At 41.8% G+C, this 14,102-nt stretch overlaps 1 protein-coding gene across 3 annotated transcripts in view; it reads right to left on the bottom strand.

Moving 5' to 3' along the window:
- The window catches only part of nipbla (NIPBL cohesin loading factor a), a 529,062-nt gene that overhangs the window by 403,064 nt on the left and 111,896 nt on the right, over positions 1-14,102 (bottom strand). For all 3 annotated transcript variants that reach the window (XM_060834051.1, XM_060834059.1, XM_060834067.1), the window contains exon 4: positions 1,644-1,774. In XM_060834051.1, the coding sequence (XP_060690034.1) occupies positions 1,644-1,774 (131 nt within the window). The remainder of the gene's footprint in view (positions 1-1,643; positions 1,775-14,102) is intronic.

The raw sequence follows: 14,102 nt of genomic DNA, 5'->3' as shown, positions 1-14,102 counted from the left end.
GATGCTGTTGAGGGATAGACACACTGTAACCTCACCAGTCTAGAACTGTGAAATCAAGAAACAGCAGAATTTCTTCACCAGCTCTACAACTCTCAGGCTCATGCACTCCATAAATCACCAGCAAGTAATTCAATCACTGAGTGAGGGTAAAAACTGCTAGTGTGATTGAGCTGGGAAGATCAATGGAGGCTTTAAACTTGGTTGTGCTTTTGCTCCTGTTGTACAGGTTCCTATCGCAAGAACTGACCACTTAGATCAAGAGTGAGGGAGGGGAGGTGATTACAGTCTACCTGTGCATTTGTATGTGGCAACAGGTTAATTACAGTGTGCGCACCGGCATTTACAAATCTTAAAGTTTTAAAGAACTGTATTTGTCAACGGTCGATGTTGTTCAACTTAAATGCAGATCCCTATGCATTTGATTCAATAGTCTATATTTTAACAAACAAATTTGAAACTACACATGCTTGTGTCTTAACACTAGTCCGGTTGCTTATGTCCCATTGTTATCATGCAAGTGTCTAGTCAGGTGACATAGGCAATGACTGTCTTCCAAACTTTCCAATCACAGCAATAGTGTATGAGCTTGTTGCAATTCAAGTTAAGCCAATCTTTGACATTGTCTAACTATTTCCTTCACTATTAGCCTCTTGCTCATTTTTTATCTTTTCAGCTCGATTTGGCTCCAACTCTTATCTGCACAGAAAATATTACTTATGAACTCAAGGTGCCTCCATTTTGTGTCTCCAGTACATAATTACATCCAGTTCAAACAATGTGGTTCAATAGTCTAATTTTTTTTTTGAAAGTCCATAAGTGCTCCTTTACCAAGCACTCTTTCCTGGAGAGGTTACAGCGTATTAGCAACCACAACAAAGTCTCCCATTTGCTATAAATTCAGTGATGACAACCTGAGGGAGCAGTAAAAAACTTAGCTAATCATGATTCAAAATTTTAAATTAAATTGTCGTGATGTATTCAAATCATGAACCTAATCAGTTTTTGCATGCAGTCTCATTCCTTAGAAAATCATTCTTTTCCTAAAAGGAAAGAGTTGACCTGATTTGGTGCTCCACCATAATTTTATTACTTTTAGTAATACTTCGTAAACTGCGTTTATCAAATATGTTATGCAGTTTCGAAATATGGTTTTGTATTCAAAGCAATTTCCCAACTCCAGAAAGCATAGTCTATCAAATATAGGCACTTTCTAACACAGGGTTGGAAAAGTGTCAGCCCAGTCACTCATTTTTATTCACAGATTTCTTGCAAGAGCAATAAACTGCAGGAGGATCAACAGACTTTTCACAGTTAGTCCTCCAGCTGCTAATGTCAGTCAGTATTGGTGAAAGAGAAATTCAAACTTAATTTACCTCACTTTCTGTGATGAAATTAATAATTTCAAGGCTTTTGATCAGAACTGCCAAATTCACAAATTCAAGGTAAACAAAACAATTGATTGGATTCCTGAAGCACAAGCAGGGCGTCCAGAATGTTACATAAAGATTATTCAGACAGTATAAACTAGTGGCTTAATTACAATGAAAATCTTAAATCCATAATTTAAAAAACCCTAAAAAATGATCTGCCAGTTTTTGTGAATAAATTGGTGATCCACGGTTTACTGTGTGTTTATTACTCACCACTCTGAACCCCATATCGATTCTGCATGCTTTTCTCCCTGAAGACATTGGGGTTTCTAGCCAAGACAGCTTGCAGGAGGACTGGAATATCACCCTCTGGGTCATCACTACCAAGATTATCCTTCAGTTCTCTATAAAAAGTAAAATAATTATCTTCAATTTTACTTCAATACTACTGTTATTGAGATTAATATAACCTTGCGAAGAAATCATCTTGCCTACAATGGGTTATCATTACCCAATCCAAATAACCTTTCATTCTTTACAGGCACTAGGGAAGGAAATTTTTAACAAGTTGCACACCTTATTATCTCTAGCTTTAGAGGAGATGGTGACAGAGTGGTTATATAAATTGAATTTATTAACAGGACACCAAGGTAAATTAAGGTGAACTGCAGCAGTTCAAGGCGGCAGCTCACCACCACCTTCTCAAGGGCAACTAGGGATGGGCAATAAATACTGGCCAGCCAGCAATTCTCATATCATACAAATGAATGAACCGGATATGTACGATTCAACTACTGCTAACCACATTCAGTAGCTGCTCTTCCATTCGTGAGAAGTGTGCATTGTTGGCAAAGCCAGAACTTATGTCATCCTAACTACCCTCAAATGCAGCAAATCATTCAAGACATTTCATGTTGATTTAATGGTTAAGCAAACCATGAAACTAAAATGCGCAATTCCCAATGCAGATAAACAATCCTTTATCTGAAGTTCCAAAATCCAGAGGTTTTTTGTGAATTTTTTTTCTTATTAGCAAGGATGTTTGGCCCACAAACAGTTAGAACATAGAACAATACAGCGCAGAACAGGCCCTTCGGCCCTCGATGTTGTGCCGATTTGTGAACTATTCTCAGCTCATCCCCCTACACTATCCCAAAATCATCCATGTGCTTACCTAAGGATTGTTTAAACCTCCCTAATGTGGCTGAGGTGACTACATTAGCAGGTAGGGCATTCCACGCCCTTACCACACTCTGCATAAAGAATCTGCTTCTGACATCGGTCTTAAATCTATCAGCCCTCAATTTGTAGTTATGCCCTCTTGTACACACTAACATCATCATCCTAGGAAAAAGACTTTCACTGTCTATCCTATCTAATCCTCTGATCATCTTGTATGTCTCTACCAAATCTCCTCTTGGCCTTCTTCTTGCCGATGAGAACAGACCCAAGTCTCCCAACCTTTCCACATAAGACCTTCCCTCCAGACCAGGCAACATCCTGGTAAATCTCTTCTGCACCTTTGCCAATGCTTCCACATCCTCCCTGTAATGGGGTGACCAGAAGTGCACACAATATTCCAAGTGTGGCCGCACCAGAGTTTTGTATAGTTGCAGCATGATATTGCAGTTCCGGAACTCAATCCCTCTACCAATGAAACCTAACCCACCGTATGCCTTCTTAACAGCACTATCCATCTGGGTGGCAACTTTCAGGGATCTATGCACATGGACTCCAAGATCCCTCTGCGCATCCACACTACCAAGAATGTTTCCATTGACCCAGTATTCTGCCTTCCTGTTATTCTTCCCGAAGTGCATCACCTCACATTTAGCTGCATTGAACTCCATTTGCCACCCCATAGCCCAATTCTGCACTTTATCCAAGTCACCCTGCAGCCTGTAATTCTTCCAAACTGTCCACTACTCCACTGACTTTATTGTTGTCTGCAAATTTATTAATCCATCCACCTATGCCTGCATCTAGTTCATTTATAAAAATGACAAACAGCAGTGGTCCCAAAACAGATCCTTGTGGCACACCACTAGTAACTGGACTCCATCAACCACCATTCGCTGCGTTCTTCCAGAAAGCCAGTTTCTAATCCAAACTAAATAGCCCTCAGTCCCATGCCTCTGCATTTTCTCCAACAGCCTTCCATGTGGAACCTTACCATAGGCTTTTCTGAAGTCCATGTACACCATGTCAACTGCCCTACCCTCACCTACATGTTTGGCCACCTTCTCAAAAAACTCAATGAGGTTTGAGGCACGACCCACCCTTGACGAAACCATGTTGACTATCTGAAATCAAATTTTTGCTTGTTAGATGATTATAAATCTTATCTCTTATAATCCTTTCTCATACCTTTCCTACAACAGAAGGAAGGGCCACTGGTCTATAACATTTGTAATCCTCCAGTCCTCTGGTACTAAATCTGTAGACAATGACGATTCAAATAGCAAAGCCAAAGGCTCTGCTATCTCCTCCCTAGCTTCCCAGTGAATCCTTGGATAAATACCCTCCAGCCCAGGGGACTTGTCTACTTTTACTCCTTCTAGAATTGATAACACCTGTGTGTAACTAACCTCGATCCTTTCTATTGTAATATCTCATTCCTTTCCTCTACAATATCCTCCTTTTCCTGAGTGAATACCGTTGAGAAATGTTCATTTAGCACCTCTCCGATCTCTACAGGGTCCACACTCAACTTCCCACTTCTGTCTTTGATCCAAGTCGACACCCACTCGATGCATATCACGCAGAGGCCGTGTTTGTGTGTGGTGGATGGGTGGGTCGGTGGTCCCAGCACCAGCAGGCTTGGATTCTCTCTCAAGCCCTGTTTTAGTTAGTAAGTCTGCTCCTCCAGTAAGACTTTTAAAAATTTCACCAGCAAACTCTCACTTATTCTGAAATTCGAAAAATTCCAAAATTTCAAAAAACAGCTGATCCCGACGATTTCAGATAAAGGATAGTCTACCCTGTATTATTAAGAGGAGTTTTTTTAAAAAGTCACAACTGGGGAAAAAATTGAGGATATTTCAACGTTCAGGCTAGATACGAACATGTACAGATTATAATGAGCTTTGACAAAGGGTCAGTTAGACTCTAAACGTCAGCTCTTTTCTCTCCTTACAGATGCTGCCAGACCTGCTGAGACTTTCCAGCATTTTCTCTTTTGGTGTCAGATTCCAGCATCTGCAGTAATTTACTTTTATAATGAGCTTTGTCTCTCACCAGACTGTAAGACATAGGATAAAAGTAGGTCACACAAACTATTGAGCCTGCCTGTCATTCACCGAGATCACAGCTGATCTGATAATCCTCTACCTTGCTTTCCGACCTTTTCCCCAGAACCCATAGGTGCTAAAATGATTCGAAAACGATTTCGGCCTTGAATACATTTAATGGCGCAGCCATGACAGTTCTCTACAGTAAAGAATTCCACAGATTCATCACACACTCTTAAATAGGAGACTCCTTACATACATTATGCCACTAGTCCTGGGCTCGCCCTCAAGGGGAAACAACCTCACCATATCTACCCTTGCAAGCCCACTAAGAATCTTCAACGGTTCAATAAGATCTCCTCTTCTTCTAAACTTCAATGAACACAAACCCAACATTCTCAAGTACTCCTCATAAGAAAATCCCTTCACACTTACAATCAGCCTAGAGAATATTTTCTGAATTGCCTCCAATTACAATATTCCAGGTGAGAGAACCAAAACTGTTCACGCTATTCCATCTGACTTGCGTCTTGTTTTGTCAAGGTTCCCTATATTTGTGGCCCATTTCCTTTGAAATAAAATCCAATAGTCCATTTGCCTTGGTTGGGTAATGAATTTGAGGGGTAGCTTTTTGAGATTTAGGAATCCTAAATCTCTCAAAACAAAAGACTGCAGAAAGCTAAAACAATATTTTGTTTTTTCCATTCTTCCTGCCTAAGTGCATAACTTTATTTTCCAACAATATACAGACAGTCTCCAGGTTGCAAGCATATTCTGTTCTTAAGTCCATTCACAAAACAATTCCTAAGTCAGAACACCATGCAGGCCACTACAAAATAGCTGCTTGTTAACACAAGGAACATTTATATATTAAATCTTTACACCTTGTAGGCAATCCCATTCATAAGCATGAACATTCAAAAGTCAGGGATCCACTGCATTTCAACTGCAAACTTTTGCCTACTCACAATCTATATTCGAGGAAAAACAGTTGAGGAGAGGAAGCTGGTGTGGGTAAGCAGGCCCAGAGCAGGAGGCCAGCATGGGAAAATCAGATCCCAGAGAAAACGTAACTTTCAAGCAGCTGTGAGCCAATTGGAGACTTGGAGCAGAGCGGGGACGGTTGTTGGACTGGGATTAGGCATGGCCGGTCAGACCACGTATGAAACCCCTGCATTCAGCTATTGCAAAGTAATGTTTATATGCAATTTGTTTTTATGACTGTAATGATTACCCTTTTTTAGAATTAGAATTCCTAATCACAGTGTGAAAGCAGGCCCTTCAGCCCAACAAGTCCACACCAACCCTACGAAGAGTAACCCACCCATTTCACTACCTTAATGCACCTAACCTACACATCCCTGAACATTCTGGACAATTTAGCATGGCCAACTCACCTAACCTGCACATCTTTGGATTGCGGGAGGAAACTGGAGCATCCGGAGAAAACCCATGTTGACACAGGGAGAATGTGCAAACTCCACAGAGACAGTCCCCAGAGGTTTGAATCGAACCTGGGTCCCTAGTGTTGTGAGGCAGCAGTGCTAACCACTTAGCCACCGTACTGCCCTTTTAACTGTGTTACTTCTGTAAGTAATGCAACTACTGTTCTTTTCTATTCTTTTTGTTTCTAGCATTTTTACTTAAGTACTTGTACCTAAGATGGCACCATAAGAGGCCACTTTCTAAATCTTTTCAATGTACTTAAAAATGTGTTGCTGGAAAAGCGCAGGTCAGGCAGCATCAAAGGAACAGGAGAATCGACATTTCGGGCATAAGCCCTTCTTATGCCCGAAACGTCGATTCTCCTATTCCTTTGATGCTGCCTGACCTGCTGCGCTTTTCCAGCAACACATTTTTAAGCTCCGATCTCCAGCATCTGCAGTCCTCACTTTCTCCTTTTCAATGTACTCCATACATCTGTATCTGAGTACACATGACAAAGGATATACTATTATATTTGATTCCTTGTGTCGCCTTACCACTTTCTGGATTAGTGGTGCTGGAAGAGCACAGCAGTTCAGGCAGCACCCAAGGAGCAGCGAAATCAACGTTTCGGGCAAAAGCCCTTCATCAGGAATTTGCAGTCATTGTTTTTATCTTGCCTTGCCACTTGCCCTCCTATCTCTACGTCATTTGAAAATTCAGTTATATTACATTTACTTTTCTCATCCAAGTCACATATATATATGACTTGGATGAGAAAAGTAAATGTAATATAACTGAATTTTCAAATGACGTAGAGATAGGAGGGCAAGTGGCAAGGCAAGATAAAAACAATGACTGCAAATTCCTGATGAAGGGCTTTTGCCCGAAACGTTGATTTCGCTGCTCCTTGGGTGCTGCCTGAACTGCTGTGCTCTTCCAGCACCACTAATCCAGAAAGTGGTAAGTGTTTTTGTTGTTTCTAATTTTCCCCTTCATGAAGCCATTCAGACTGCTTGATCTTGTGTTTGTAAATGTTCTGCTTGGGTTTCAGGGGGGCAGTATATTAACATGGATAAAGGATCTGCTAACAAATAGCATAGGGGTAAGGGGACCATTTTCAGGATGGCAACCTGTAATTCGTGTGCTACAGGGATTAGTGCTGAGGCCACAGTGGCCTCAGCACTAATCCCTGTAGCACACGAATTACAGGTTGCCATCCTGAAAATGGTCCCCTTACCCCTATGCTATTTGTTAGCAGATCCTTTATCCATGTTAATATACTGCCCCCCTGAAACCCAAGCAGAACATTTACAAACACAAGATCAAGCAGTCTGAATGGCTTCATGAAGGGGAAAATTAGAAACAACAAAAACAAAAATTGCTGGAAAAACTCAGATCTGGTAGTATCCGCGCACAGAAGACAGTGTTAATGTTTCAGGTCCAATGACCCTTCTTCAGAACTGACTGTAGTGATGACAAGTTTGGTATATATGCTGATGGTAGAGTGGGGGAAACAATAAGTGGAGATGGAGCCCAGAGAAAAATCATGCCTTATAAACCAGGGGAAGTAACAAGCAGCAGAGATAAACGGGAACCAGAAGATGCAATATATTTGGGTTTCCAAAGGCATTCGCAATGTGCCACATAAAACATTGATAAATGAGAAGTGATGCATTTTAGATGTATGATGTGGAGGTGCCAGCATTGGACTGGGGTGGACAAAGTAGAAGTCACACGACACCAAGATTTGTCCAACAGGTTTACTTAAAGTACAAGTTTTTCGGGCATAGCTCCTTCATCAGGTGGAGCGAGAGAGAAGAGCACACAGACACAGACTTTATAGGCAAAGGGATCAAAAGATCATACAATTGGTAACAGAAGACTGTCAAATAATTTCTGCATCCTTATACACTAGTCTTCAAGATCTAATGGTCAGCATTTTATTAGCTACCTTGAGTATTTCCAGTTAGCGTCATTTTAAAGGTCTATGCACCTGAACCTACAAGTCCCTTTGGACATCCATCATATTTAACTTCATTCCATTTAGAAAGTCCCCTGATCTATAGTTTTTCAGTCCACTCACTAGTTGTCATCTTTTGATCTCTGCCTATAAATTCAGTGTCAGTGTGCCCTTCTCTCTCACTTCACTTAGTTCTATTTGCCAGCATTTAGTCTGTATCCCTCAAAACCCTACTTATACATGTACCCACCCAGATGCCTTTTAAATGTTGTAATTGTACCAGCCTCCACCACCACCTCTGGCATCTCATTCCATATACGCATCACACTTTGCGTGAAAAAGTTAGATGCTAGGTTGCTTTGAAATTTTCCACACTCACTTTAAACCTATGCTCTCTAATTTTGGACTGCCCTACGCTGGGGAAAAGATCAGACTATTCACCCCGTCCATGCACCTCAAACGTCTATTAAGTCTTCCCTAATCCTCTAACAGTCCAGGGAAAACAGCCCCAGCCTATTCAGCCTTTCCGGAGAGCTTAACCCCTCCAACCCTGGCAACATCTTTGTAAATCTTTTCTGAACCCTTTCAAGTTTCACAATATCTTTCCTATTGCAGAGAGACCATAACTGAATGCAGTATGCCAAAAGTGGCCAAACCAATGTCCTGAACAGCTGCAACGTGACCGCCTAAGTCCAATATGCAATGCACTGACCAATAAAGGAAATACCAAATGCCATCTTCAATATCTTATCTACCTGCGACTCCGCTTTCATGGAGCTACGAACTTGCACTCCAAGGTCTCTTTGCTCAGTAACACTCCCCAGGACATTACCATTAAGTGTATACGTCCTGCCCCACTTGCCTTTCCAAAATACAACACCTCATTTATTCAAATTAAACTGTATCTGCCTTTCCTCAGCCCATTTGCTCATCTGATCAAGATCCCCTTGTAATCTGACATAAACTACTTTGTCCACTCCACCCATCAATTTTGGTATCATCTGCAAACTTACTAAACATACCTCCTCTATCCATTCATTTAGTAGATGACAAGCAGTGAACCCAGCACCAATCACTGCAGTACACCGCTGATCACAGGCCTCGGAAAAGCAACCCTCCATCACTGTCTCCTACGTTCGAGCCAATTTTGTATCCAAATGGCCAGTTCTCCCTGTATTCCATGTGATCTAACCTTAGTAAACAGTCTACCATGAAATATCTAACATTTTGCTAAAGTCCAGATAGACAACATCTACCATTCTGCCTTCAATCTTCTTTGCCACTTCTTCAAAAACCTCAATCAAGCTAGTGAGATAATTTCCCTGCACAAAGCATGTTGACTATCCTTAATCAGTCTTTGCCTTTCCAAATACATGTACATCCTGTCTTTCAGAATCCCTTCCGACAACTGATCCACCACTGACATCAGGCTCACCGATCTATAGCTCCCTGGCTTCTCCTTACCACCCTTTTAAGTAATAGTACGTTAGCCACTGTCCAGTCTTCCAGCATCTCTTCCATGGCTTTGATGATACAAATAGCTCAACAAGGGGCCTGGCAATCACTTCCCTAGCTTCCCACAAACATCTAGGATACACCTGATCAGGTCCCAGGGACTTATCCACCTTTATGTGTTATAAGATCTCCAGCATCTCTTCTGTCATATGGACACTTTTAAAGACATCACTATTTACTTCCCCAAGTTCTCGAGCTTCCATATCCTTCTCCACAGTAAACATTAATGCAAAATACTCGTTTAGTATCTCACCCATCTCCTGTAGTTCCACACATAGGCAACCTAGCTGATCTTTAAGGGGCCCTATTCTCTCCCTAGCTACTCTTTTGTCCTTAATAAATTTGTAGAATCCCTTTGGATTCTCCTTAACCCTATGTACCACAGCTATCTCATTTCCCCTTTTCATCCTCTAGGTTTCCCTATGAATGGCAGAATGCAAAGCAGCTCAGAGGGAGAGAGTAATCTTGGATCACTTGAAAAAGGTTAATAAGGGAGTTAAAGCTGCATACAGGATGCTTGCCTTTCAGAGTCATAGTATAGGTAAATAAGAGCAGGAAGGCTATTTTGGAGCTGCACAGAATTGTGGTGAGGCCACAGCAGGAGTACTGTGTGCAATTCTGGTTACTGCATGATAGGAAAAGCGTGACTGCATTGGAGGGGGAGGTGCAGAAGATATTTATGGAGAATGTTGCCTGGAATGCACCAGGCTATGAAGAGATGTTGGATAAGATCAGATCGCTTTCTTTGGAACATAAAAGGCAGAGATGGGACCCAATTCAAGTGTACAGGGTTGCGAGACATGGACAAGGTAGGTTAGAAACAGCTGTTTCCATAAGACCATTAGACAGAAATTAGGCCATTCAGCCCATCGAGTCTACTCCACCATTCAATCATGACTGATAGGTTTCTTAACCCCATTCTCCCACTTTTTCTCCAAAACCCTTGATCCCCAAGAATATCTCTCAGTCTTAAATATACTCAATGATATGACACACTTCTGTGCCAGTGAATTCCATGGATTCACCACTCTTTGGCTGAAGACATTTCTCCTTATCTCAGTTCTAAAATGACTTCCCTTTACTCTAAGTCCTCAGATTCTACTCTCACCTAACAATGGAAACATCTTCCCAACATCTACTTGGTCCAGGACATTTCAGTATTCTGCATGTTTCAATTAGATCCCTCCTCATACTTCTAATCTCCACTGAGCATAAAGCAAGAGTCGTCAAATGTTCCTCATATGTTAAGTTGTTCATTCCTGGGATCATTCTTGTGAACCTCCTCTGAACACGCTCTGGGGCCAGTACATCCTTCCTGAGATATGGGGCCCAAAACTGCACACAATGTGGAGTCTGACAGAGCCTCAGAAGTACATCTCTACTTTTATATTCAAGTTCTCAAACTAAATGCCATCATTGCATTTGCCTTCTTAACTACTGATTCAACCTGCGAGTTTACCTTGAATGAATCCTGGACTAAGACTCCCAAGTGTCTCTGTACTTCAGACTTCTGAACCTTTTTTCCCCTATTTTGAAAATAGTCCATGCCCCTGGTTCTTCCTACTAAAATGCATGATCTCACACTTTTTCACATTGAACTGCATCTGCCACTTCTTTGCCCACTCCCCTAACTTGTCCAAATCCTTCTGCAGCCTCCCTGCCTCCTCAACGCTTCCTATCTTTGTATTGTCTGCAAACATAGCCAGAATGTCCTCAGTTCCTCCATCTATATTGTTAATGTATAATAACGTGAAAAGTTGTGGTCCCAGCCTTGTGAAACACCACTTGTCACCAGCTGCTATCCATTCTCAAAGGGTTAATACCAAGGAGGCATGAATTTTAAGGAGAAGGACAGGAGATTTAGAGGGAATCTGAAGAAAGATTTTCATCCAAAGTGATGGGAATCTGGAACACTGCCTGGGAGGAAAGCTCACAATCTTTCAGAAATACCTGTATGAGCAACTGAAATGTTATAACATCCAATGCTATGGGTAAGGTGCTGGAAATTGGGACTCACTGAATCACTCCAGCTCAGAAAACATCTTGGTGAATCTGAAACAAAAGCAAATTGCTGGAAAATCAGCAAGACTGGCAGCATCTGTGGGGACAAAAAAGCAGAGTTAACATTCCGGGTCAAGTGACTCTTCTTCAGAACTGAGGATTCTGAAGAATGATTACTCAACCTGAAACATTAACTCTGCTTTCTCTACACAGATGCTGTCAGCCTTGCTGAGCTTTTCCAGCAATTTGTTTTTGTTTCAGATTAACAGCACTCACAACTGTTTCCATTTTTATCTTGATGAATCACTTCTGCACCCTCGCTTGTGTAATTACATCCCTGGTAACCAGAACTACACACTACTCTACTCTACCAGTGACCTAAATGACATTATATCTAAGTTTTATTATTAACTGCCTTACTTTTTTAATTCAACGTCTTGACTAATAAAAGCAAGAATTCATATGCCTTCCTAACTATCATACCTATCTGTTCGGCTGCTTTCACAGGATCTATAGGCATTCACAATGTTCCTCTGGCTCTCTATTTCATACGGTCCAATAATTTATCCTGTACTTCATTACCTAGTTAGTCCTTTCAAATGAACCATCTCTCATTTTTCAGGATTAAATTCCAATTTCCGGTGTTTGGCACCCCTAATCAGTCAGTCAATATCCTCCTGTCGGCAAAGGCTTTTTCTTCCCCCTCGCTATTTACCACACCATCAATTTTCACGTCATCTGCAAATTTGTGGTTCAAGTCTCCATATTACAGAGGTTTACAAAATAATGAAGGGCATGGATAGGGTGAATTGACAAGGTGTTTTCCAAGGGGTGGGGAAGTCTGTAGGTTGAGGGTGAGAGGAGGAAAGATTTAAAAGGAACCTAAGGAAAAACATTTTCATGCAGAGGGTCGTGGGTGCATGGAATTAGCTGAGAGAGGAAGTGAAGGAAGCTGGTATAATTACAACATTTAAAAAGGCATCTGGATGGGTTTATGAATAGGATGGGTTTAGAGCGATACAAACCAAGTACTGGCAAATGGGGCTAGATTAATTTAGAATATCTGGTCAGCATGGACAAATTGGACCAAAGGGTCCGTTCCAGTGCTGCCCTTTTCTATGTGCATCTAGGTCATTAACATACACTATTGGGCTATTTCACATCTTACTCCACCTATCAAATCGTTCCCATTCACTTCACCGATCAATATCCCTTTGCAGGCACCTTATGTTGCTTCACACTTAATAACTTGCCTATCTTTGCATCAATAATCTGCAAATTGAACAATTGCAAGTGGTTCTTTCACAAACAAATAACAGAAATTGCTGGAAAACACTGAGCAGGCTTGAAAGCATCTATGTAAAGAAAGGACGTAGAACAACAGCACAGTACAGGCCAGGCCCTTTGGCCCACAATGTTGTGTTGGCCTTTTATCCTACTCTTAAGACCAGACTAACTTATAAATCCTTGATTGTTCTAATTTCCATGTGCATATCCAAGAGTTGCTTAAATGTCCCTAATGTATCTGACTCTACTACCACCGCTGGCAGTGCATCCCACGCATCCACCACTCTGTGTAAAGAACCTACCTCTGACATTTCCCAAAAACCTTTCTCTAATTACCTTAAAATTATGCCCCATCATGGCTAAAAGTCTCTAGCCATCCACTCTATCTATGCCTCTCAACACCTTGAACACCTCTATCAAGTCACCTCTCATCCTTCTTCACTCAGATGAGAAAAGCCCTAGCTCTTTCAACCTTTCTTCACAAGACAAGCCCTCCAGTCAAGGTAGCATCCTGGGAAACCACCTCTGCACCCTCGCTAAAGCTTCCACATCTTTCCTATAATGAGTAACCAGAACTGAACACAATATTCCAAGTGTGATCCAGATACAGAGCTGCAGCATAACCTTAGAGAAAGTGAGGACTGTAGATGCTGGCGATCAGCGTAGAGTGTTGATGCCGCATAACCTTGCAGCTCTTGGGGGGGGGGGGGGGGAGGAGAGAAAGAGAGTGGGCAACTCTGCGGGGGTCAGAGAGCGAGCAGGCAACTGCAGGGGCAGAAGAGAGCGGGCAACAGCGTAGGGGAGAGCGTGGGCTACACAGCAATTTGGAGCTGGCATGGTCCATGTGGGTACCGACAATAAAAGTAGAAAGAGGAAACAGATTATTCTGGGGAAAAATGAGCAGCTAGGGAATAAATTAAGAATCTGAAGCAAAACAGTATTACTCTCCAGATTACAACCTGAGCCACCAGCTAATTGGTACAGGGTCAAAAATATTAGAGGTAAACGTGTAGCTCAAAGGTTGAGCATGGAACGGTACAGCACAGCAACAGATCCGTTAGTCCACCATGTCTGTGCTGACAATAACACCATTCTAAACCGCATCTGCCTACATACAGCATGTATCCCTCTATCCCCTGCCTGTTCACACGTCTGTGTAAATGCCTCTTAAATGTTGCTTTTGTATCTGTTTCTACCATCTCCCGGAGCAGCAAGTTCCTGGCACTTACCACCTTCTGTGTAAATAATAGTTTCTCGCATATCTCATTTAAACTTTCTCCCTCTCACTCAAAACTTACGCTCCTAAGTATG

The sequence above is a fragment of the Hemiscyllium ocellatum genome, chromosome 2 (genome assembly GCF_020745735.1).
Source record: "Hemiscyllium ocellatum isolate sHemOce1 chromosome 2, sHemOce1.pat.X.cur, whole genome shotgun sequence".
Taxonomy (NCBI): Eukaryota; Metazoa; Chordata; class Chondrichthyes; order Orectolobiformes; family Hemiscylliidae; genus Hemiscyllium; species Hemiscyllium ocellatum.
Note: the sequence above shows the minus strand (reverse complement) of the source record. Positions and strands in the feature narration are given on the sequence as shown.